General features: G+C 42.3%; 2 protein-coding genes across 2 annotated transcripts in view; both read right to left on the reverse strand.

Moving 5' to 3' along the window:
- LOC139477359 (uncharacterized) overlaps positions 1–24,563 on the reverse strand; it is a 37,980-nt gene extending 13,417 nt beyond the window's left edge. The window contains exon 1 of the mRNA XM_071259911.1: positions 23,536–24,563. Within this exon, the coding sequence (XP_071116012.1) occupies positions 23,536–23,663 (128 nt within the window). The 5' untranslated portion in view covers positions 23,664–24,563. The remainder of the gene's footprint in view (positions 1–23,535) is intronic.
- LOC139477339 (seminal vesicle major clotting proteins-like) lies at positions 24,175–25,565 on the reverse strand. Its single transcript, XM_071259892.1, has 2 exons — positions 25,032–25,565; positions 24,175–24,294 (listed from the first exon to the last, which is right to left on the reverse strand). Exons 1-2 carry the CDS (start codon positions 25,563–25,565, stop codon positions 24,175–24,177), a joined length of 654 nt encoding a protein of 217 aa, XP_071115993.1.
- Positions 25,566–26,566: the final 1,001 nt, after the last annotated feature.

Raw genomic sequence — 26,566 nt, forward strand, 5'->3', positions numbered from 1 at the left:
TTTTGTGAAAGCCTCGGTGGCTGAGTGGGTGAGATTGCTGACTCTGTGTGCTGGCGATTAGGTGCCTTACTCCGAGAGTGGGTTCAAATCCCGAATGGGATTCAACCCAACCACGGACTAGAATCTGTACCCTACTAAGGTGAGGTGAGGTGAAATTGGGTTTAACGTCGCGTCCAAGATTATTGCACTTATATAGCGAAGTGGTACCCTACTAAGAAAGTGTTATCCCAAATATAACATATGTTACGTTATTGCAAGTCATATTTACAATATCACACATAGAAACCAAAAAACAATTTTAAGAACTAAAGAACCATTCCCACAAACCAATTCGACTAAGCAGCGTCAGGCACATATTTCTCCTGTCATTCCAATTCCGTCTCAGATAAACACAGATGAATATCCGAGCATGTCGTGGGTGGGGTGAGCTATGTGCAAAGATATACACTACAGCTGTACATTGTGGGGGACTAGCCCAGGAATGTCGTACACTTTATAACAAGGGAGGCATAGAGGTTTATCGTCCCGCCAGTTTGATAACATACAATTTTAACTGAAATACACTCCTTATCGGCCTCACACTGTAGTACTTGGGATAGGGCCGTGTTCAACCAACCTAAAACTGCATCTTGAAATGTAATCACTTTCTAAGTATAGTTCAACGCCAAACTGAGATAAGATGTTAGATTGTTGATAACGTTTCGAGGCTTGATACACGCCCAGTTTAGCGGCACAGGAAGAAATGTTAGTTTGATGAAAAGGGTTGACGACATATTAATCTTCGAGCACATTCCTGTTTGTCTACATACCAAAGATGCTCCTCCCCCTAAACGTATTCCAGGGCGTCGTAGAAACATGACATTGCACCTAAACAAGGAGAGAACAGTTTGGTTCTTTGACTTCCATGGCATGAGTTTGATAGCTACGAAATGAATCAGATGTAAAGGTCCGCTTTTATTATCCACCTGCCTCTAAAACATGCCACTTACACAACGTTTTAATAGATTACGAATATAATAATGTTTATACCCCTCGTTCTCAAATTAATTATCTGTTTTTTGTTGTTGTTGTTGTTTGATGCCGCACTCAGCAATATCTCAGCCATATGATATCATGAGCATCAATCCACGCAGTTGGGATCGATGACATGCATCAACCAAGTCAGCGAGTCTGACCACCTGATCCCGTTATTCGCCTCATACGACAAGCATACTCGCCATTTACGGCAAGCATGGGTTGCTGAAGACCTATTCTTTCCCTGATCTTCACGGGTCTAATTATCTGTAAATATATAAATTGTTAGTGATTCTGTGCCATTTAATTGGCTAACCATGTAAGTTTGTCTTCGTTAATGTCGCTTCGCAGATTTAAACATCATGCCCACATGTTTTTACGTGAATACAACCATAAACATAGACTTGCACAAGTCCCTAAGATTTATTAGTTTAAAAAATAATTTCAGATAATGTAAACAAAAAACACAAGTTGTCAACAAATCTAGACATGCCTATTAGGAGATTGGAATTACAACATCCATGGATTTATCTTTCAATACAGCCTTGGAGCAAGGCTAACGGAAACTACATCAGTATATTATTTTCATCAAATATTGAGAAGGGAAATATAATTTTTCAAAACATTTGACATACAAGGTGCTAGATGGATGCAAATGATTCAGGAACAAATTATGGTATATAGTCGTGTTATTTGTGTTGAAAACATACCGCCAAATGATTGAGTTATCTGTTTACATGTTGAATAAGTTCTTTTGGCGATAACATATTTACTTATGCCAGGTGAGCTAAAACTCGTGGACTTACATCAAGTCTCTGAAATGAAAATATTTTACAAATGAGTTCTTTAATTGTTCTAATAAAATATAATACAAAGGAGCCCAGAGACAATATTCATTTTCTTAAACTCGGTAATCTAGACTTGCCAACTATTACAGACTTGCATGGTCTGTAATGGATTTCTTTCTTTCAGGGTTTGTATGTGAGACAACTACGGAATAGGGCATACTGTAAAACCTGGGGTGGGGTGGGGTCTGGGGTATTGGGTCTGGGGTCTTGGGTTGAGGTTATGGGCTGGGGTTATTGGATGGGGTCTCTTGTATTATCAGATGAAATATGTAAACAAAATCCCGAAACTGTGTTGGGGATCTGTTTTTAGTTTAAACATATTTTATTCTCATGAAAAGGATTGGGCACAAGTTATCACAACTTAGAACGCCCTCTCCCATAGATTTACATGTATGCTTATTTACAATTCATAAATTAAATGATAGAAAGGAAAGAAAGAAAATAGAGAAACGTATATACATTCGCATTGCTCACTCAACCCTTTTTGTTTTCTTTATATATGTATGTACATTCCCAAAAATGTTTTCGTTCACATGGTTAGGTAAAATTGCATTTCCAACTAGCATCAGGTCAATATTTACATCACAAGTATCTTTCACAATTAACAATAGTGAGTGCAGAAAATAGTTTCTCGATGGTTTAAATAAAGGGATCTGCCACAAGTGATAGCATCTGCCCAGCTGCAGGAGAATAGAGAGTCTGGACCCAATATGGCAGCAATCACAGATGCTGGATTTTTCTAGCAGACGACATTACATTTGACATCTTTGAATATGTACAGGGTGGGCTTTCAGGTAGCCAATGAGAAATATTTTGGATTCTTTATTTTTACAAAAAAATCAGTGAAATCATTCATCGATAGTAGTGGTATAGCTATGAAGAATAATTTATCTAAAAGAACAATCATGTACTTTACATATAATGACGATAAACATTGATACATTGTGATATATTTATAACAATAATAAGCTAGAAAACTTATTTAGTTGCAGTCTTCATCAAAGTGTTAAATTATGATAAATATGTATCTGTATCCTACACAGCTATATTTATATGTGCGTCACTAATCACGTCTTCATTCTAAGCTTCAGCTTCAGACAGAAAAAATATGATGTGAATCCAAACAAGTCCAAGACCCCAGCCCATAACCCCAGCCCAAGACCCCATCACAACCCTGGTTTTACAGTATGCCTCCGTACTGTGTATGTAATGATAAAATAGTTCTTACTGGCATCAGTAGAGCACGTGCCAGATATGATTTGTTATGGTACTACGACAGGTAATTGTTATTACACAGGACGCTACGATATATATAATGTGTTAATATCTAGACAAAGTCTAGACAGCGATCATCTGTGCTGACCTAATCACCTCCACCGTGTCTGTCTGAGATGCTGGGACCACAACCAAACGTCAATCAACTCGTGATGGAAATAAGACTTTGCTTCGGCCGGACATACGCTGATAGCCACTGACAAATGAAAGACCGCTGGTGGTCAGTTTGTAGTGAAAGGGAGATCAACTCGGGTAGGAAGGAGGGGTCAAGGTTTCAACAAGACCTTGGTGTGGCATACTTGACAGTCAGTTCATTACTCATGAATCATAAAAATAATGTATATGCCAGGTATGGCGCATTAAATATCGAATATTATAATAATGAATAGGTTTCTCGGCAGGATAAAGCCAACAGATCAAAACGATATCCGTTGGGGTCATTTACGGACTATATTCACATGAAAAAAGGTACTACTTTCAGTGTTTACAAACAAACATGGCGTCACCTTCGTCTATCGGCGATTGATTTAGAATTGATCGTTCGGGATCGGACAAATTACTGGGGTAATAGACCACAGTTCAGTTAAGAAGTCAAAACCAAGTTTCAGTTGGAACTACATTGTCTGTTGTCACTGTCCGACTGACTAATCACTGACCTTGTGACGTAATATATTAATGCACATACTCTGGGAAAATTTGCGATGTTTAAGTACCATTCATTTTAGAGTGAGTGAGTGAGTGAGTGAGTGAGTGAGTGAGTGTAGTGAGTGATGATTCACGCCGCTTTTAGCATTATTCCAGCACATTTTAGAGAGATACTTGTTTTGACGATAGAATTTAAGAATGACATTATATGATCAAAAGGTTACACCACGTATATGTTTTGGGTTGGTAAATATCGTGTTTTAAGAATACACACCACGAAAGATTGGTATATAAAAAGTGTGATTGCCTCTGCAATCAGTTCGTAAATGCTGGAAAACAAGTATAACCACTAACATTAACTCAATGCCTGTTGCATGCAATTGTGACAAACGTCAATGCTAAACATTATTTCTTTTATAGAGTGAGTGAGTGAGTGAGTGAGTGAGTATGGTTTTACGCCGCTTTTAGCACTATTACAGCAATATCACGGCCAGAAATGGGATTCACACATTCTTTTATAGAACAGCGTGTCAACTTAATGCAAGAAGAAAGCCTAACAGGACTAAGTGAGTGAGTGAGTGAGTGAGTGAGTATGGTTTTACGCCGCTTTTAGCAATATTCCAGCAATATCACGGCGGGGGACACCAGAAATGGGCTTCACACATTGTACCAATGTCGGGAATCGAACCCGGGTCTTCGGCGTGACGAGCGAACGCTTTAACCACTAGGCTATCCGACCGCCCCTAACTGGACTTTATGACAGAAGGAATAACTTCAACTTTCCCAAAGTCAACTTTCCCTTCATGTCGAGCAATATTTCAGCAGCTCCAGCCATTGGTGTCTACATATAACAGGTACAATCGAGCATGCTCTTTCTACGGAGAAGTCAAAGAGCATCACACGACTCTTGCTGAAAGTTGTTTGACCAAGTTGCCACATTCAAGGACATTGAAAAAATATTCCAGAAGACGTTTGGATAAGCTGGACATTCCTAATCGGTGACAAAATTGATGTCAGATGCAATTCCCGGACGACATATGAACTTCAGCCATGGACCTAAATAATTTATATTAATTTTGCCAAGGACTATTAAACTGTTTTATAAGCCCGTTGGGGTGATCATGTTACTGACGATAGCGTCGAAGAGACCCTTAAACAACACTCTGATCAATAAAGCAAAGTTAACTGCAATGTAACGACCTTGACCCCAGCAGGAAGGTGACGTCATGTGTGCTTCTCGTTGCCTGTCCACTCCATACTTGACATTAACCATGCCACCTCGGACCCAAAAAATGCCATTAACGCCAATATCATTACATTAACAATTTCATGCTTGGCAATTATGTTTCTACTTCATCATGCGATGATTATGATGCGCATGGTGCCGTTAAACCAGCTATCTTATCAGTCTTGAAATGGGTCGAAACAGTAAGTGAAATTACAGACTCTCAATTGCCCGCAGCGTGAGGTAACACGGTGTCTGTTTCATGGTGGACGTAACACGTTCGGGGGACGCCACTGTGGGGATAATTCAATCAGGGAGATGGGTCGTGTTGAAGGAGGCCCCGTCCAGCTGTAGGGTGGGAGAAAAACAACCTGCCCATGTGCAGTATAGCCTTGATGAAGGTGGGAGATAGGGAAGTGGTGTCGAGGAGAGGGGGAAGGTGGTGTGGGGGGAGAGGGGGAAGTGGTGTCGGGGAGAATGGGGAAGGTGGTGTGGGGGGAGAGGGGGAATGTGGTGTGGGGGGGGGGGGGGGAGAGGGGGAAGTGGTGTCGGGGAGATGGGGAAGTGGTGTCGGGGAGATGGGGAAGTGGTGTGGGGGGAGAGGGGGAAGTGGTATCGGGGGAGATGGGGATGGTGGTTTGATGACGACATGGTGATAGGGAGCCGGGTTTTCTTTCTCAGTGACTTGCCTTTGCGTGTGTTTGTAACGTGCGCAACCGTCGAGGAAGGCTATGTTCACCTTTTCGTGAACACCGTGTGTCATCACTATTTGCTGGTGATTCATAAACACATGCTTATGACATAGTCGGAATCGTATTGAAATGTTTTTGTGTCGTTTTTTATTATGCTAAATTATAGGCAGGCATCGATACATATGACAAAAAGGGGACTTATTTAATCTTTTTCTAGATGTATACAACGCCTGAAGCACTGTCTCGACGTTTCTCAGTTCAATATATACTAATCAATAGAAGTTAAGGATCACCCGATTCTTTCATATAACTATAGTTAATCTGTCATTCAGGTGACATACCCTTGCGTACGTTTGTAACGCGCGCCACCTGTGAAGCACTGCCTCGACATCTCTCGGTTCAATATACACTAATCCATAGAAGTTAAAGATCCCCGATTCTTTCATATTACTACAGTTAATCTGTCATACCATACATCTGTCATACCATATTACAGATTAACTATAGTAATATGAACGAATATGGCCCTTAACTTCTTTCGAGTAGTATATCACAGCAGAAGCGCGACATGCAAGGATGTGATCGTGCATCAACGAGGACCCCACCTGTCACTATGTTTGAACATTCAGGTCTATAATAGAGTGATGTACGGCAAGCTGATGGCCCAACTGTCATATAACCCTGTATGATTGAGTATCGCGGTTGGTCAAGCGGGAAATAGGCTACTGTAGCCTGAAGCCATTACCTATGTTACCTACAGGAGTAAACAAGCAACACTGCTCGAGTAAACAAATCAATAAGTTTCAGCATCTTATCTGTTTGAGTTAGAAGGCGGAACATGGTAGTATATGTGTACAAAACTAACAAAAACAACTGAATCACAATCTTTGCGAAAATGTGTTACCCATGCCCATAGATTCAACCCTTTTGCGCAGATTGTAACATTTTGTAAAAGTGATCAGGCCTTCTGTGTACAGATTCAACTACGGTTATAACGAACTCAAAGGGACCACAAGTTTTAGTTCGTTATAACCGTAGTTCGTTATATGCATATATACAACATGTATACAGCAAATGGCCGGGACCAAAAATTAAGTTCGTAATATCCGTCAGTTCGTGATTAGCGTGTTCGTTATAAACGTAGTTTACTGTAGATATTAACTTTAGTAACTAGCTGGGGGCACGGGTGGCCCAGTCGTCTTAGGCGCCGCGATTCTCTGTGCAGAGTTGCGTCCCTTAGACACGCCAGAAACCTATGATTGTGGGTTCGAATCCCGGTTCGACCCGATTATGTTTCTAGGTTTGTCAGCACCATACCCGTGCTCGTGGGTTTCACCGAAGTGGTAAACGTCTGAGACCTGCATCACTTCGGGCTTTCCTCCCACATTAAGCTGACACGCCGTGATATAACTGGAATACTGTTAAAAGTGGCGTTAAAACCCAACTCACTCACTCACTCACTAGTAACTAACTGACGAAGACGGAAGCTGCTCTCCCCTGACTCAGCGAAACTGCTTCTCGAACCCACTCTGAAGCCTCGACATGTAGACAGACATGTAGCTGGGTGAAAGTTTAACTTGTTCGGGAAGAACGTTATTGCACGACAGGTGGGTCTGTGATAAGACTGGTTAAGTATAAAATGTATCCCCGATGGGTACAGGGTCGTTCGCGGGGCCAGGGAAGCTGGGTTACAGGCGAACTGCATGGCGGCAGATAAGATTGGGTGATAGGACGGATGAACCTGCTGCAGCTTGATGCTGATGCTGATGTCGTCAAGTGATGCCCCAAGGTGATGTCAACACGCAGATAGTGATATACATGCTGCTTGCATTACTCATGCCATATCGCCGGCGAAACACGCGCCCCCTGTACATTTCCTGATTAGAGAGATTTAATATTTTTTGTATTGCACTACTGTCCTGATGCAACACGCGATATAGGTTTATTGGGCTAGTTGAAATAGACCTACATTACTTTACTTGTGTATTATAACACATTCTGCTGTAACAAGTTGAAGAGTTCATTGCGTAAAATAACTTTGATGACTGGATGGGAAAAAATTAACATGAAGATCAGTAGAGTAGTTACGCAGTCCTCGTTGGGATTCCATGTTAAAATTGGTTCACATCAACCTAACCTGGTCGCAAGAGGCGACCAAATAGATCGGTAGTCAGGATCGATTCCTGTCGTGTCATCGTACCCCGACGGCGTGGATCGTTGTTCATAATATCAATCACTGGATTGTCGATTATCTACAGGCCGCCTCCACATAGCTAGAATATTGCCGATTGTGGCGTTAAACAAAACACGAACAAAACAACCAAACCCAAGTAAGTTCAGGAAAGGTGGTTTAGGCTTTAAAGACAAGAGTCTGTCAACAGTCCAACACACGCCCAGTACAACGCCAATGTACCACGTTCCGAGTGAAGCCACTCATAAGTTCACTAATAGGTGAAACAAGTTCGAATACACAGACAGTTCCAGGCCATGTCGATTTATGTTTGAATAACTTGTGTCAAAACCTACTTCTGTGTATATTCAACGCCCTGCCCTGGTCAATGCGTAGTAGGAAAGTCCTTTGCACTTTTATCATGAATCACGGGGGAGTTCCACAAAGCGATCTTATGATAGTTCAATAAAAGAGGGGCGGTCGGGTAGCCTAGTGGTTAAAGCGTTCGCTCGTCACGCCGAAAACCCGGGTTCGATTCCCGACATGGGTACAATGTGTGAAGCCCATTTCTGGTGTCCCCGCCGTGATATTGCTGGAATATTGCTAAAAGCGGCGTAAAGCAATGATCACTCACTCAATAAAAGATGTATAGAACTTATGAATTCATCTTATATGATAGACGATGGCTTGGCCCAATGGGACAATCTTCACTGTATATGAAGGTGTCATCGCGCAGCTACTTTACAACACCAAACCACTTTCCACCTGGTACCTATTACTACAAAAGCATTCCACACCAGAGACCAACAATACATTCTCTTGATGTTATCGTTGAATGTCTATTAGCGTTTAAGGTCACGAATTCTTGCCTCCTACACAAAATAAACTCTTTGAGAAAGAAAGTATCTCTGAATCCCACTGTTATAAGGCTCAGTCGTATTTCCCAGGTTAATATATGAGTCAGAACAAACATCTTCCTGCTTCCCTGTGCTAAACAGATATGACTAACAAACACCTGTTCGTATAGCCGTTTCCGTCGATGGCGTCACGCAATCTTGTAGCCATGGGTAAAAATATCTTCAGGCATCTGCCTCACAGACATTCTGATAGGAGACCCAGTGTGAAACCCGCGTGAAACCAGGGTGAGACCCTCGTGAAACCAGGGTGAAACCCGCGTGAGACCTATGGGAGACCGTGGCAATGTTGGTATTAACTTTATAACACCACACAGGGTAGTACAGTTCATGGTCATCGGACCATCAGAATCAGATGCTGCATGCAATGTTTCCGAGTTTGAGTGAGTGAGTGAGTGAGTAAGTCAAGAAGTCAAAACCAAGTTTCAGTTGGAACTACATTGTCTGTTGTCACTGTCCGACTGACTAATCACTGACCTTGTGACGTAATATATTAATGCACATACTCTGGGAAGATTTGCGATGTTTAAGTACCATTCATTTTAGAGTGAGTGAGTGAGTGAGTGAGTGAGTGAGTGAGGTTTCACGCCGCTTTTAGCATTATTCCAGCACATTTTAGAGAGATACTTGTTTTGACGATAGAATTTCAGAATGACATTTTATGATGAAAAGGTTACCCCACGTATGTGTTTTGGGTTGGTAAATATCATGTTTTAAGAATAAACACCACGGCAGATTTGCTATATAAAAAGTGTGATTGCCTCTGCAATCAGTTCGTAATTGCTGGGAGACAAGTATAGCCACTAACATTAACATATATGCCTGTTGCATGCAATTGTGACAAACGTCAATGCTAAACATTATTTCTTTTATAGAGTGAGTGAGTGAGTGAGTGAGTATGGTTTTACGCCGCTTTTCGCAATATTCCAGCAATATCACGGCAGGGGACACCAGAAATGGACTTCACACATTGTACCCATTGTCTATCCAGTAGACAACGGAGGAGGTGTGTAAAAGATGGAGTGCTAATGATGGTACTGAAAATTACGCCATCCTGTCACCTATGTATTCTTGTGATGTTGTTTAAGCGTCTATATATCTGTACGTGTCGTCGACGTCGGCGTCGGCGAGGGTAGACGTCACCAAGTGCACGTAGAAACACATTTATTCATGACTGAATCACATTACAAGACAAACAAACACAAAACAACTCCGAACAAGAATGTCAGGAATTATCGCAAATACCAAGAGAGAATAGACAGAAATATATGCATTCTTTTGGATTTCTTACAAATCACGAGAGTAATAATGTTCCCGTGTCGCTAGCACCAGTGCTCCAAAACATATGCTGTTACTTAATCATTACAAGTGGCCTGCTTGGTTTTCACTCACATGACACTAGGGTAATTGCTCATCTTCCGAGAGCATCGTCTGTATAAATACTTTCAAGGATATCTGTGGCGTTTTTACCCTACCTCTGGAAGCGCCATCGCCACAATTACCTACGCCTTCCTATGTATAGCGCAGGCATTCTGATCATGCTAGTATACCATCCTTGACACCCACAAGGAGCGGAACAGCTATATAGTTAGAACACATTCTCTCATTTTCCAAGAGAATCTAATTTGCAAAATACATATAAATGTGCTTTGGCTGTCATGGGAATGATATACTTGCAGACCCAGGGGGCTGGCGTTATTTGCATCATTGGAATCTTAAAGATATTGGTTTCCACACATTTATAGGTGAGGTGAAGTGAAATTGGGTTTAACGTCGCGTCCAAGATTATTGCACTTCTATGGCGACATGCATGTGTGTGTGTGTGTGTGTGTGTGTGTGTGTGTGTGTGTGTGTGTGTGTGTGTGTCTGCTTGTACTAGTCCGGACTGGTTAACAACAAGTACCATATTTTAACGTCTTTTGACTCGAACCCCGGACCTTCCGCTCTCCGGGCGGACGCTCTACCACTACGTTACATATGAGCATTATATTATAATCTGACACTAGAATGTAATAACGCGAGGCCTCATTCGGTTACTTCTCAACACATGGTACACCGATGTCTCAAGGTTACAGGCAGGTACTTTAATGTTGGATGTCTTATATCATATGACTCTACAGTATACTACGTTTATAACGAACACTCTTATAACGAACTGATGGATATGACGAACTTTATTTTGTCCCGGCCACAGCTGTTTTCATGCTTTACATACATGTATGCTTATAACGAATTACGGTTATAACAAACTAACATTTGTGACCCCTTTAAGTTCGTTATAACCGTACTATATTTGAGATTATTGGAATTAGCTGTTTCTTAAGAAGTGGCGAAATTGTTCAGGGACATTTATCTTGTCTGACAACAATTCGTGGTCATTCAGCTGCTTACGAACATGAACATGAACATGAACATGTTCTTGTGTTTCAGATACCAATTCCTGCCCATTCAGCTACTTGCAAAGACATATGGCCCAGGATTCCGCCAGAAACATGGCACCGAAGTACCTGTTCTGGTGTGTTAGTTACCAATTCCAGCCCATTCAGCTACTTGCGAAGACATATGGCTTTGCTCCCGTGGCACCAAAGCACATGGGTTCTTTGTATACGTACTTTGCCTCTGGACCCGACATCTTCAGATGGCGTTAAACAAAACACATACCTGACTAAACTACAACTGCAAATGCAACATCATGTATGTCACGTAAACATCTTCCCAGTGCTGTAAAGTACACGTGGCATCAAGCCAGAAGGTCATCTCGGGTCAAAACCGGTGTCACGCCGATTAGTTTCCCCGGAATAAACGCTCTTTGATAGATCAGAACGCCAAGTAAACGGGGATGCCCTTATTATTTACACGTGGTGCCTTTGCTTATTTTCCCTTGCGTTTCTCTGATATGTAAAGTATCGGATAGCAATGTCTGGCAGACCTTTCGCTTTCGTTATTCAGATGAAAGATTATGATACTATTAATCAAAATAAGCACATTAAATATGCTTCAGAGAAGATTGTAATGATGGTATACACGCCTGCTTCTTGGTATGATGACAGGGCTAAGTTAGGCTGTGGAACGCTCGTCCACCTTCGTCCATATATTGCAGAAGTTAAAACCATATGTTGCAAACATGAAGAATACATTCGGAGTTTGTTGTTTCTAAATACCGTAGAGTGAGTGAGTGAGTTTGGTTTTACGCCGCTTTTAGCAATATTCCAGCAATATCACGGCGGGGGACACCACAAATGGGCTTCACACATTGTACCCATGTCGGGAATCGAACCCTGGTCTTCGGCGTGACGAGCGAACGCTTTAACCACTTGGCTACCCGACCCCCCTACATACCGTAGACTATACACTGGCTGAACAATATCTGCACTTAAAGGTAACCATCGATGGCTCATCCCAAGCGCTGTTATCCCAGAGTGAGAGAGTGAGTTTGGTTTTAAGCCGCTTTTAACAGTATTCCAGTTATATCACGGCATGTCAGTTTAATTTGGAGGAAAGCCCGAAGTGATGCAGGTCTCAGACGTTTACCACTTCGGTGAAACCCACGAGCACGGGTATGGTGCTGACAAACCTAGAAACATAATCGGGGTGAACCGGGATTCGAACCCACAATCATAGGTTTCTGGCGTGCCCAAAGGATGGAATTCTGCACAGCGAATCGCGACGCCTTAGACAACTGGGCCAGCCGTGTCCCCGCTTATCCCAGAAGTAGGTTCACCCAATATTACCATATTTGAAATTAACAGAGTGTTTCTTCTACACATAAATCATAAGTACAGGTAACAACACTGGTATTAGGTCACGTGTTACTGTAGGTCTTCCAGTCTCTGGACATCGCTCGGTGATTTCCTTTAACTTTCAAACCAGTCTAGATGATATAAATAGGCAAGTCTAGATAGGAAATCAAATGTTTTCCGTTTGCTTTGTTTGTTGTTTAACGCCGAACTGGACCAGACAATCCAGTGATTGAAGATAAACAAAGTGATATCACTTTCTAAATTTGACGCATCCGTGCCAAAAATGTCCGATGCAATACCCTATGATGATTTCTATGACTTTGTTTTATTTTCATTGATATACTCCCATGAAGACACTGACAGGGAAACATAAGTTTGTTTGTTGTTTAACGCCGCACTCAGCAATATTCCAGCTATATGACGGCGGCTTGTAAATAATTGAGTCTGGACCAGACAATCCAGTGATTGACATTATGAGCATCGATCCACTCATTTGGGATCGATGGCATGGGTCACCGAGGTTAGCCATCCGATCAAGTTACTTACTACACCCGCCTTTTACTAGAAGCATAGTCGCCTTTTACTACAAGCATGGATTGTCATCATTGAGCAAACTGACCAAGAGAACAAACTATTCTTCCAGTGAACATGCGAATTTTGATTGCAAGAAGAATATTATATATCAAGGAATATTCTGACAGGGAGTGAGGAATATGTCCTCCAATGAACATATTAATTGTAAGGATAAAATTATCCATTACGGAACATTCTGACAGCGAGAGAGCGATATGATATACCAATAAACATACTGATTGTAAGAACAATATTATCAAGGATCATTCTGACAGAGTGAATGAGAGCATCATTCATGATTTTGGTTTAAATAATCGAGTCTGGACCAGGCAATCCAGTGATTGATATCATGAGCATCGATCCACGCAATTGGGATCGATGACGTGCATCAGCCAAGTCGGCGAGCCTGACCACCCGATCCCGTTAGTCGTTCTTACGATAAAAAACATTCTAGTAATAAGCATGATATCATCCATCAGTAATGACAGTGCGGCTCATCATCAGGATCATACCGACAGAGATAGCTATGTCATCTAGCAGGTAGCGGGATATATTAGAAAATAAAATATAAATAATGATTAATAAATGTAATAATTGTTCACTGTATGTCATGACATAAATTTACCGCTAACTTTCAGAGTATCACATCGTATGCCTTGAAGCACTGTCAGAAATATGTCTGTAACAAAACTCGCAACCCCCACCAAGAACCTACATGGTCGTGTGTCTAGAATCACACCCAGTGCGTTCAGTGAACGTTGCCACGACTAGGTGGCATAACCCTCCCCATTCCGACCCCACCCCCTCAAGACGCCTACTGACGTAGAAGAATGTAGACTACGTGGGTTGATTGGTAAAGTCTAAGCCTGTAAAGATATATCAACTTTGAAATGTTTTAATGTGATTTCTGCCCTCCCCTTGCAGGGCTATCGGATAAAGAAGCTCAGGAGAAGTGCATGCTGGGCCTCCTCCACAACCTCCCCGACGCCAACTACTACACCATCGTCACCCTGCTGGAGCATCTAGTTTGTTTGTTTGTTTGTTGTTCAACGCCACAATATTCCAGCCATATGACGGCGGTCTGTAATTAATCGAGTCCGGACCAAACCATCCAATGATTGACATCATGAGCATCCATCCACGCAATTGGGATACGATGACATGCATCAACCAAGTCAGCGGGCCTGAGAACCTGATCCCTTTAGTCGCCTCTTTCTATAAGCACAGTCACCTCTTAGGGCAAGCATGGGTCGTAGGAGCATCTGGTCAGTTTGGTAGCGTTGGTCACCTGCATGCAGTTTCATGTTTAGAGAATCACATAAAACGAATTGCGTATGAGTGAACACTTTTGATGTGGACATAAAATGTCATAGAGGTATATTTGTCAGTGTAACAAACTGTTGCGCTATGACAAGTCAGTACAATAAGCACGGTCTGTGACCTTCGATAAATGGACAACGTCCAAACCATCCCGTCAACTGACATTTTCTGTATTTGTGCTGTTTTTATGGCTTCGTTAACGTGGAAGTGGAACGGAAACTGTCTATCCTCTTACAAAAATGTTCCGGTGTTTCTGTACCACAGGATCCGAGTGTTGTCTCAACGCTCAAGGCAACGCTGTAACCGGTGCTGCGTGAGTCCTGAGATGAAAGCAGTTTCAAAGTGCCGTAATTGTTGAAACACGACCATGAACCAGCAAGTGGTCCTGATGCTTCCGACTCCCCCGCCTTTACCAGGGATTACCTTTATTTTGATGCCCCACTCCTCACCTCGACAGAGATGAGGCTGTAAACCGCGGGATGGAGGCTCAACAACTGTTCTGATGCCCCGTGACTTATCTAAGTAGAATTATAACGCGGTTAAATTTCAAGTTGATTGATCAGGGAGAGTTTAGGAGGCTGAGGAGAGATTTGTGACTTGATATAAGGGATATGGCTGGGAGAGGAGATAAGACACGTCGGGGAGGTGGTGGGGTGAGTGTGGGGGTGGATGTGGTTGTGGTGAATTAGGACCTGTGGGTGAGGGCCTGGGCATTGACGAGGACCTATAGGGGGGGGGGGGGGGGATTATTGGTTATGCACTCAGACACGCGGGTAACGAATGGGACATGGATTAAAAAATGTTGGATGGATTTAGATATGTGGGTTGGGGATATATTATTTCTTTCGTTTGAGGTACGAATAAGAAAGAAATTACTTTCTCCTACCGTAGGAAAATACAACATGGTGTTGTGTAATTGTAGAGGGCGCTTATAAGGGGCTAAATAAGGTTAAGCATGTATAGAGTGGTCACTCTCGCTTGCAGTGCGCCACTGAAAACTTTACTTTTATTAATGTTTGTTTCTAAGTTGCAGTATGTGCGGTTAACGGTGTTAACCATGATGGCCTGTCGCCCACGACGAGGTATGTCGCAAAAGATGGAGGCTTGTCGCCCTGAGAATGTCGCAAACATGGAGGCTTGTCGCGCTGAGAAATTGATGCCTGTCGCATGTAAACAGTAGCTCGTTGCTCATGATATTTTATTATCACTGATTATGGCTTATTGCCTTTTGTAGGGATCGTTGCCGCGTTAATCGAGACTCGTCGTCAGTATTTTTATATTGTCAATTTATTCAATTTCATATGTTAGATATTGTGTATATCATAGATGTCAAATGACTGAGATATATGTAAATGTGATATTAATGTTGAATTAAATGGTGAGTTGTGGTGCACTGCATAGCAATCCAGAAAGTGTTCTGTTATTTGTTGTATTGGAAGGTGATATATAGGAGAATATGCCTGCCTTAAGACACGTAGTGGGGTGGGACATGGGGGGTGGGGCATAGATTCACAGATACTGAAGGGGAAAGGGTGTGGGCCAAGGCTGAAACCAGTACGGAAAGATGTCGGTAGAACGGTGTACTTTGATCTCAGTACACGATGGTTATGGAGATAAGGTTGGAGAGATAAGATCGTGGATGGATTCATGGTTACTAAATCTTCCTGTTTCTTCTGGAACGCGTAGTGGTTGCACATACAGGTGGCATAACGATTCCAATGTCAGAGTTGTTGCCTTAACGACCTACTCTGGCGCTGTTGCTTAATTCACAGGAACACCTGCCACAACATATCAAGACATCCTGACACAAACGTGTAAACAGTCACATAAATGTTCTATACCAGAGTAAAAATGCACGAGTCGGTTCAACAGTGTCTCTCTCTAAGCGAGAGAGCCGAAGTTTGGAGAGAAACCAAGGAACAGAGGTTTCGTACTGACTGGCAATCGATCACAATCACGATCCGGGATTCGAACACATGACCATGATTCCTAGCGCGGCAAAGGGACGTAACTCTACACAGGGAATTGGTTAGGACAATCGATCACAATCAGGGCAATCCGGGATTCGAACACATGATCATGATTCCTAGCGCGGCAAAGGGACGTAACTCTACACAGGGAATTGGTTAGGACAATCGATCACCATCATGGCGATCCGGGCTTCGAACACATGACCATGATTCATAGCGCGGCCAAGGGACGTAACTCTTCACAGAGAATTAGTTATGACGACTGGTATTCAAATGACCATCCCAATTTAACATAAACCGTCAATGCTAGAGAATAACCAGTCTCGATTTTTCAACGAAACTGATTCAGTTGGTGGTAAGAGGCAAATTAGCGGTGACTTTTTTATGAATGGATCATTGAAAATCAGTGATGACACCAGGTGTTCGCGAAAAGGGTAAAAACGTCATACCGCACTGGTAGCACCCGCAAAACAAACGCTGCGAAACACACTTTTTGTAACCCTAGAAAGGAGAAATGTGACAGACACCTTCTTCACGCGATAGTTATGACGTTGAAGGTTATGTTCAGGTAATCATAAACCATCGATATGTAATACTTATAAAATTTCAATCTAAGAATAGGAGAATGTTCGATTTAATTACAGGCAAAATCAGACGAGGAAGAGTAAATCAACTCAGACGTCATATCGGCACTGTTGCTACATCGCCATGTCCAGCCTCGATTGTCCCGGGTAGTTAATCTCCATTCTGTCATGATAAATACCCCGGATCTAGTTACTAACATCGCGTCGTTTTGAGTCGGATTCGAATGGCACTGTGCAAGAAACGGTCATCCAATGAAATTACCCTCACGACCGCGATTAATTATATGTGTGCGCAGTTGGAGTTATAGGAGGTTATATTACCCTGGATAATCGAGGATACACTATGTAACGCTTAAGTCGAAGGGGAGGGGGATTATTCGGCATTTGTTGTATGTGCATGTCATATGTTATCAAGATCGGCTGCCGTGGTCTAGTTGATAAGAGTTGTCTGTCCGGAGAGCGGAAGGTCCGGGGTTCGATGCGCTGGTCGCGTCATTCCAAAAGACGTTAAAAGATGGTACTTGTTGTTACCCTGTCTGGCGCTCGGCATTAAGGGGCTAAAACAAGGACTGGTCGGCTCGGAGTCAGTATACTGTGTCTGAGTGGGGTATCCATGTTAAAAGATGGTACTTGTTGTTACCCTGCTAAATGCTCGGCATTAAGGGGCTGAAACAAGGACTGGTCGGCTCGGAGTCAGTATACTGTGCCTGAGTGGGGTATTCATGTGAAAAGATGGTACTGAATGGGGTATTCATGTTAAACTGGGGCATGATCTCAGTGGGGTAGCGCCATTAAAAAGCATCAGTCCGACCTTGTACAAGCAACGACACAGACACTGCAGCACGTCGCTGTATCAGTCCAGTAACTTGAACGCGACGTTAAACCCCATTTCACATCACCTCACCTTAACCATCGAGCTGATGTGTTCTGCTGAATCGGCGCTGACGTTTGCAGATATATTTAGGTAACAAAAACAACCAAGTCTACGATGTGGTATTCCAATAAACCGAAAAAACGCCGCAGCATTACTGCTTCCCAGCAGGATACAGGACGCATCCCCATTGGTCCTTACCATTAAGAGCAGCATCCCGAGATGGCTTGCACAATACTGACAGCGTATTCACGTCCACTTACGTTTGTGCGTTCTAAACGCGCAATCGAATTCTTAATATGTATATTTAGGCGAGACAATGTCATAAAACTTGGTTTACGAATCCGCAGACTCAAAAATTTGAAATGTGAAGAATATGAAAAATGAAAAGCATTTCTTTTATTCCGCGCCCAGAAATAGGTAAATTGTTAAAAAAACGTATTAAAATGAATTATTTAAATTACTACAATTAGAACCGGTTGAATATTTATCGGATAAAAACTTGACGAAATATGAGGTAAAATATTGGATATCGGCATTTAGAAAAAAAAGTATTCAGCCTACCGACCAGGATGTTTTATATCCGAAAACCAAAAATCTGTATTTATGTTCAATCTTTGTATTAGAACATTATCTATTTGCAACGTTAACACAGTAAATCTCTAAAGATCCACCCGAACCACCCTTTATCGCCGCCAAATATTTACAACGTGTTAATTTCGAGTGGATTGTAAATGTATAGTTATGTCAGGTCATGGCACACCGAGCATAATCTATTTGCAATATGGAGACCATCAACTCCTAAATGATCCAACAAACCCTCACATATCGCCGCCACTTTTACAACGTGTTAATATCCCTGTCTCCCCACATCAGAACAAACACAAAGAAATCCAAGTACTGGGCCCTGAACTACCTCGACACATCACCTCCCGCTACAGACTGCAACACAACCTGTGACAGTACACGTCTATAGTTCCATGCAAAGGTCTTGTATATTCATTACCGATATTACCACGACGCCAGTGTTCATTATGAGCGCTTCATACCCACCCACGACATTGTCAAAGGTCTCTTAACATAAATGTGAAACTTCCTTTGTCCAATCTGACCTAATTTCACGTCGCCTTTCATCGTTCTGTTTAATCCGATGTTTCTCTTTCACCGCTTCAGATTGTCCGTTTCTATCCATAAGGGACGTTTGAAAAGGATTTTCTTTCTCAAGGTCACTTCAAGGTCACTGACCGTGACAATGATGTTTATGATGGTGCATGGCGCTGACAAAGGCTATGAAATGCTATAAACGAATATTATGGCAATGGAAGCCACATGCGAGACTATTTAGGATAACTTCTTTGATAGGCATTTAGAAGTTGGAGTACTAAGTAAGGATAAGAATTTATGGATGAACAACTTCTTTATTACAATGAAGAGCGACGTTTCGGTGTAGGTTCTAACACTTGCTTGATAACGGTGTTAGAGCCTGCACCGAAACGTCGCTCTTAATTGTAATAAAGAAGTTGTTCATCCATAAATTCTTATCCTTACATATTTAGGATAACTTAATATGTTCCGGGACGTGGCATCACTGATACTGATGGTGTTTTCAATATCTCAACTCATTTTAATGCACGTATATGGACATTACTTGTAGGGCATAAGTATACACACATGTTATATGGTGACTAAAATGAAACAATCAAGAAATGGTTATTCGATGGGGATGTATTTGATACCGGTATCATAGTTGTGTTTTGGACCTTAAGTTTGCAGTGTTTCCGTGACTGTTTAAGCTAAGTATATTTTTGGAATTTTTTGGTCACATTCAATTTTTAAGTGTATGCTTTCTTTTGCCCGCCAGTTTACATTCAGTGAAATCACGTTAGTGCGGACCTGGCTTATCCGGTAACCCTGTTAACCGGACATTTGTTTATCCGGACTATTATATTACGGTACAGTCCGGAGGAACAGTACACCGTACAAGGGAATCCCGTTTATCCGGACGGTGCTTTTCCCATTAAAATCAACCGGATTAACATGCATCTGGATTAATGAATCACTGGTCCGTAGTAAAATCCCAATAATTATAAATGGAGGTTCCCAGGACTGTGTAATGACCTCATAGGTTATCATTACTACTCCCATATAATGCTTATGAATGGGTTATACGAATACTTACGTTACGTAAATATATTTTACACATATCCGGAAGTGCCTTCCAATCAACTTGAAAGACATAGGATACCATCAACATTAGGTAGGTAGGTAGGGAGTGAGTATGGTTTTACGCCGTTTTAGCAATATTCCAGCAATATCATGGCGGGGGACCCCAGAAATGGGCTTCACACAATGTACCCTTGTCGGGAATCGAACCCGGGTCTTCGGCGTGACGAGCGAACGCTTTAACCACTAGGCTACCTGACCGCCCCCGGTAGAGGTAAAAAGAAAGACTTGATTATAAATCTAACTTACAGTTACAAGTATATTTCCGTTGTGATAATGGACATTATGAATAGTTTAATTAGGAATGGCGAAGATCGGATAAACAAACTACGAGTTCGACACATCCGTATTTGACAGTACCAAACATTCACTGCAAAACTGTGCTACCATAAGCTGATTCCAATACCAGGAAATGATAATAAATGATAATTATTATATTTCATTTATTATAAATGACACCAAACCTATGTGGCTGCTTCTAAAATATGACGAGATAAGACATGAGTAGTATTGCAGGGCACTATATGTACCAGCCACCGCGTTATAAACACCTGAAGCTGCACGTGCTGGTTGTAATTACAGGTGTAACCAATCCCCCCGTAAATGTAATGTCGAGGGGGACATGTGTCTGCATTAGTGAGAACTTGAGGTTCCTCGCTTACATCACCCCGTTATAACGATATACCATGCACCGAGCGGTGAGGTACAAGTAGCTAGTAGTAACAGCGTTCTCTCGCCACGCCCACCTTGGTGTATTCCCAACTGTGTCCCACTATGTTAAGCCCCTTTCTTGTTTGTTTGTTGTTTAACGCCGCACTCAGAAATGTTCCAGCTATACGACGCCGGTTTGTAAATAATTGAGTCTGGACCAGACAATCCAGTGATTGACATCATGAGCATCGATCCACGCAATTGGGATACGATGACATGCACCAACCAAGCCAGCAAGGCTGACCACCCGATCCCGTTAGTCGCCTCCTACGACAAGCATAGTCGCCTTTTACAAGTAACCCCGGACCTTCACAAGTCAATACCGCAAAGGAGACAGCCATTTGAGATTGTGATTGGGGGCCTGGGGGCTTTTGAATTTGTTTTGTTTTATTAGATAATACTGACAAGATATAAGTTGACCTCAGGTTTTACTCCAAAATGCAAATTGTTTAATGTAAGCCCTGAGAAATATATCGTTTTTGTGTGTGGGTGGTTTATTTTGGTGTTTTATTTTAAAACCAAACCAAACCAAACAACAACAAAGCAGTGAAAAATATGGGGACTAGAACCCGAGTCTGAACACATTAACCACTCGGCTAACCCACTGCTAGTTTTGTTAATCAGGTTATTAATTAAACTGCAGGTGCCTGTATTAGTATTTCATGTGTCTAAATAACAGAGGTCCAGAATCGCGATTAAACTGAAATTGTATTTATGTACAGTGAAACCCCGTTAATCCGAAAATCCCGCTTTTCGGAGACTACTGTAAAGACCGTGTATATATCATACAAGTCATTAATCGGACCCGTTAATCAGGACATATGTAAATCCGGACATCTGTTAATCCGGACAGATGTAAATACGGACATCTGTTAATCCGAACATACGTTAATACGGACATGTGTAAATCCGGATATCTGTTAATCCGGACATATGTTAATCCGGTTGATATCACTGAGAACAATACCGTCCGGATTACCGGATTTGGACTATAAATACACACAGGGTGTATTATAACTAAGTTTTCATTCCACGTGAGAACGAGTCGGCAACGAACACAATACACGGACGAAACATTTAAATAGGATTGGCTGCACATTGACAGTTATTCTTTTGACGTTCATACTGCTGATATGACAAATATAGCCGCTGAATAACGACACATGGTGTCAATATAAAGCAGACGGCTGTTATGAATATGTAATGTGTATTAAACACGACCATGGTAAGGGCGCTGTTGTGATGTACTCGGGCCCTAACCAGTGACAAAGAATTGTGAGGTGGTGGGTCCAGGTGTAGATATACTGATATACGTTTCGAGTGTTATCATATTGGCAATAATTATTAGTTTAAATCATAATTTCTAGATTATGTAATTAAGAACAAGTTGTCCCTATAAGAGACCGGAGTCCGTGTGTGTTCACATATCTAGACTTGCCTATGAGGAGGATAGAATGACTACACATCCAAGGACTTGTCTTTCAGTACAGCCTTGGAGCAAGGCTATCTGGGCAACTGTCCAAGAGTACTGTACTTTCTATCATCAAAGGCTGTAAATATTGAATTATGTGTGTAGATGAATATGTGTGCCTTGTATGCGTGTCTGTGTTCGAGAGAAAGGGAGAAGGGTAAAAAGAGGGGAGATATAGAGAGAAGAGAAGAAAGGATTCGAAAGAGAGAAGAATAAACGAAAAACACAAAAGAAGAGAGATACAGTAAACTACGGTTATAACGAACTCAAAGGGACCACTAATTTTAGTTCGTTATAAACGTAGTTCGTTATAAGCATTTCAACTAAAATATACAGCAAATGTCCGGAACCTAAAAAACAGTTCGTAATATCCGTTAGTTCATTATAAGCTTGTTCGTTATAAACGTAGTTTACTCTATAGGGATTGAGAGAAATAGGGAAAACAGAGACAGGTGAAATGCTTGGTCAACCCGGCTCCACATCACTATCAGTTTTAAATAATTCCATATCCACCATCCTCATCTGCAGCAACAGGTGCCACCCCATCTCCACCCTTCTGAACCCTCACCCAACCACCCACATCATCACACTTACCCCCCTTGACTGAGTACAGGATAACGTAGCTATTATACACACTCTGTCTTGATGACTACAAGATAATATTATAATACACTGCTTAAGAAGAACGTTGTGTACTTTCTTTCATTTTTTCTTCCCTTTTTGTTGTTTAACGCCGCACTCAGCAATATTCCAGCTATATGACGGCGGTCTGTAAATAATCGAGTCTGGACCAGACAATCCAGTGATTAATATCATGAGCATCGATCCACTCAGTTGGGATCGATGACATGCATCAACCAAGTCAGCGAACCTGATCATCCGATCCCGTTAGTCACCTTTTACGACAAGCATAGTCGCCTTTTACGGCAAGCATGGGTTGCTGAAGACCTATTCTACCCCGGAATCTTCACGGGTCAGAACGTTATATGCACGTTGATGAGTACCAGGGATTACAAACTGCCTGTCTAAAGAAAGTATACATCTATATTTGATGTTGGCTAAAAATGAAACAAACAAGAAATTGTTATGCGATAGGAATGTATTTGATACGGGTATCACAGTTGCGTTTTGGACCGTAAGGTTCAGCCTAGTAACGTTTTGATGAATTTTGTCATTTATGGTCAAATTCAATTTTTGGGTCAAATTTAATTTTCAAGTGTATACTTTCTTGTGAATGCAGTTTATTATAATACATTGTCATGCCAGGTACAGGAGAACAGTATACATACACGGCCAGTAAGATGATTCCCAGGAGCAGGAGGATGAGAGACAGAGACAGGATTGCCACAAGGACCTTGTGAGGTAGAATCCAGTCCTGCCCTCTGTAGCATCTCGGCTGTACCTGGACATACGACATCGTCGACGGTATCCTCACCAACCCACGTCACGGAACTGTCACAGACTATTATTATCCTTCACAGTGGTCACACGTCATGGAATCTCCACATAAAAAAAACAAAAAAACATTACGCGGCGGAATAGAGTCCGCTGAAGAAACTTGTTGAACACCTGCGTACGGCGTTACGACCGCTAGGCGCTTGTCCAATAACCCAGGTAACGAGCGTGTTGTGACCAGGTAGGGAGCATCACATTACAACAACGTGAACAGCGCCATTCAATACGACAACATAATATCACTCAGTTGTGGCGATCTTCGTCAGTTCGTGCGTTTACACGCGAGGGATGAATCTTGTTTGAAATTATCCGATACCAGCATGCCGTGCCGATACAACCCGCCACCTGTCTGAAGAACTTCGCTTATACTTCCGTGTATCTCACAATGTCGAGATGCCCGACTCAAGCTCCCAACTCTTCTCTCCCTCCACCCTCGCGCCACGGACCCTCACCTGCCTCCCGTGGAGACTGGGTTATTGACCTGAATCTCCCGCCTCCTGTCCGCCGTCCGTCTCAACGCTGACCCTCCGGTCAATCCGACTCACCTCTGCTATCACCAATATAACGATTACCGTCAGCCCGGCGCTGGCTTCCTGCACACTAAGAATAACTCCCCACACTGCTGACTCCTCTTGGTAGATCACGTGACGAAAAGAAAGTGGTAGTTAGAAACATGATCCTGATGAAGAAATCTTGCGGGTCCTTACAGAGAGAGCAAACCTATCCTTGACTCGGGGGCGGCGGTTATACAGTCTCAGCCGTACTAAGTCATAGCAACAGAGGTACCCTCGTCCATTGTGTCATAAGTTTTATAAAAGTTTCGGTTTCTTGGCGCTAGTCAAGCTTACATCTTTTACGTTTGCGTCATACGTCCTGGTAAAGAGGGACAGTGGCGTAACCCCCCACCCACCCCCCACTCCCCAACCCCTTCCATCGTGTCATAAGTTTTATAATAGTTTCGTTTTCTTGGGGCTAGTCAAGCTTACATCTTTTACTTTTGCGTCGTACTTCCTTGTAAGGAGGGACAGTGGCGTAATCTCCCCCCCCCCCCCCCCCCCCCCCCCCCCCATCCTGAGACTGCTGATAGTGAGGGGGTGGAGGTTCTATAAGAACTGATTCAAGCTGACAGCACACGGGACAAAAATGCAAGGGCGGGGAATTCTTCTCGTGAAATGGCTATACATAACGTAATGATAAATTCCCGGCTGATTACATTTTAATGGATTGTGTGTGTTGTACGTGTGTTCAGTGTGTGATGCTGTGTGAACAGATGTGTGAGTGTGGGTGTTGGTTGGTGTATTCCACTGAGGGCCTTATCTTCATTATGAACCTGTATTCGACTGATGGCCTTTTCTTTATTATGAACCTGTATTCGACCGAGGGCCTTATCTTTATTATGAATCTGTATTCCACTGATGGCCTTATCTTCATTATGAACCTGTATTCGACTGATGGCCTTTTCTTCATTATGAACCTGTATTCGACCGAGGGCCTTATCTTTATTATGAATCTGTATTCCACTGATGGCCTTATCTTCATTATGAACCTGTATTCGACTGATGGCCTTTTCTTCATTATGAACCTGTATTCGGCCGAGGGCCTTATCTTTATTATGAACCTGTATTCCACTGATGGCCTTATCTTCATTATGAACCTGTATTCGACTGATGGCCTTTTCTTCATTATGAACCTGTATTCGACTGAGGGCCTTATCTTCATTATGAATCTGTATTCGACTGCGGGCCTTATCTGCATTATGAACCTGTATTCGACCGAGGGCCTTATCTTTATTATGAACCCGTATTCGACTGAGGGCCCTATCTGCATTATGAACCTGTATTCGATCTGAGGGCCTTATCTTCATTATGAATCTGTATTCGACTGAGGGCTTTATCTGCATTATGAACCTGTATTCGACTGAGGGCCTTATCTTCATTATGAATCAGTATTCGACTGAGGGCCTTATCTGCATTATGAACCTGTTTTCGATCTGAGGGCCTTATCTTCATTATGAATCTGTATTCGACTGAGGGCCCTATCTTCACTATGAACCTGTATTCGACTGAGGGCCTTTTTTCATTATGAATCAGTATTCGACTGAGGGCCCTATCTTCATTACGAACCTGTATTCGACTGAGGGCCTTATATGAATTATGAACCTTTATTTGATTGAGGGCCTTATCTGAATTATGAACCTGTATTCGACTGAGGGCCCAATCTTTATTATGAACTTATATTCGACTAGAAAGCCCAACCTGGATTATAAACACACACACATACATGTTTATATGTATGACATCAATATATGACATCAATAATCCAGGTCAGGTGTACATTAGTCTATTGAAGGATCACAGCTGTCACAGGGCGGTACATAAATGCTGTAACGAGTCGCGTTATTCAGGATCAATAGAGAGGCGACTTCACCATCCTCCTGTATGTCAGTCATTCCCGGGGCCATCACTTCTGGATATACCGGTATTAAAATGAGGTTGGTTGGTTTGTTGTTTAACGCCGCACTCAGCAATATTACAGCTATATGACAGCGGTCTGTAAATAATCGAGTCTGGACCAGACAATCCAGTGATTAATATCATGAGCATCGATCCACGCAATTGGGATCGATGACATGCATCAACCAGGTCAGCGAGCCTGACCACCCGATCCCGTTAGTCGCCTTTTACGACAAGCGTAGTCACCTTTTACGGTAAGCATGGGTTGCTGAAGACCTATTCTACCCCGGGATCTATTTAAATGAGGACGCCACTAAGATGTATTCATAAATAGAAATGATATACCATAAGAAGAACACCATCTGCATGTGTTTTTGCAGTTGCAGATGTTAAACCACCACAAGAACGCCAT

This window comes from Haliotis cracherodii, unplaced genomic scaffold, assembly GCF_022045235.1.
Source record: "Haliotis cracherodii isolate W230 unplaced genomic scaffold, xgHalCrac1.p SCAF_33, whole genome shotgun sequence".
Lineage (NCBI taxonomy): Eukaryota > Metazoa > Mollusca > Gastropoda > Lepetellida > Haliotidae > Haliotis > Haliotis cracherodii.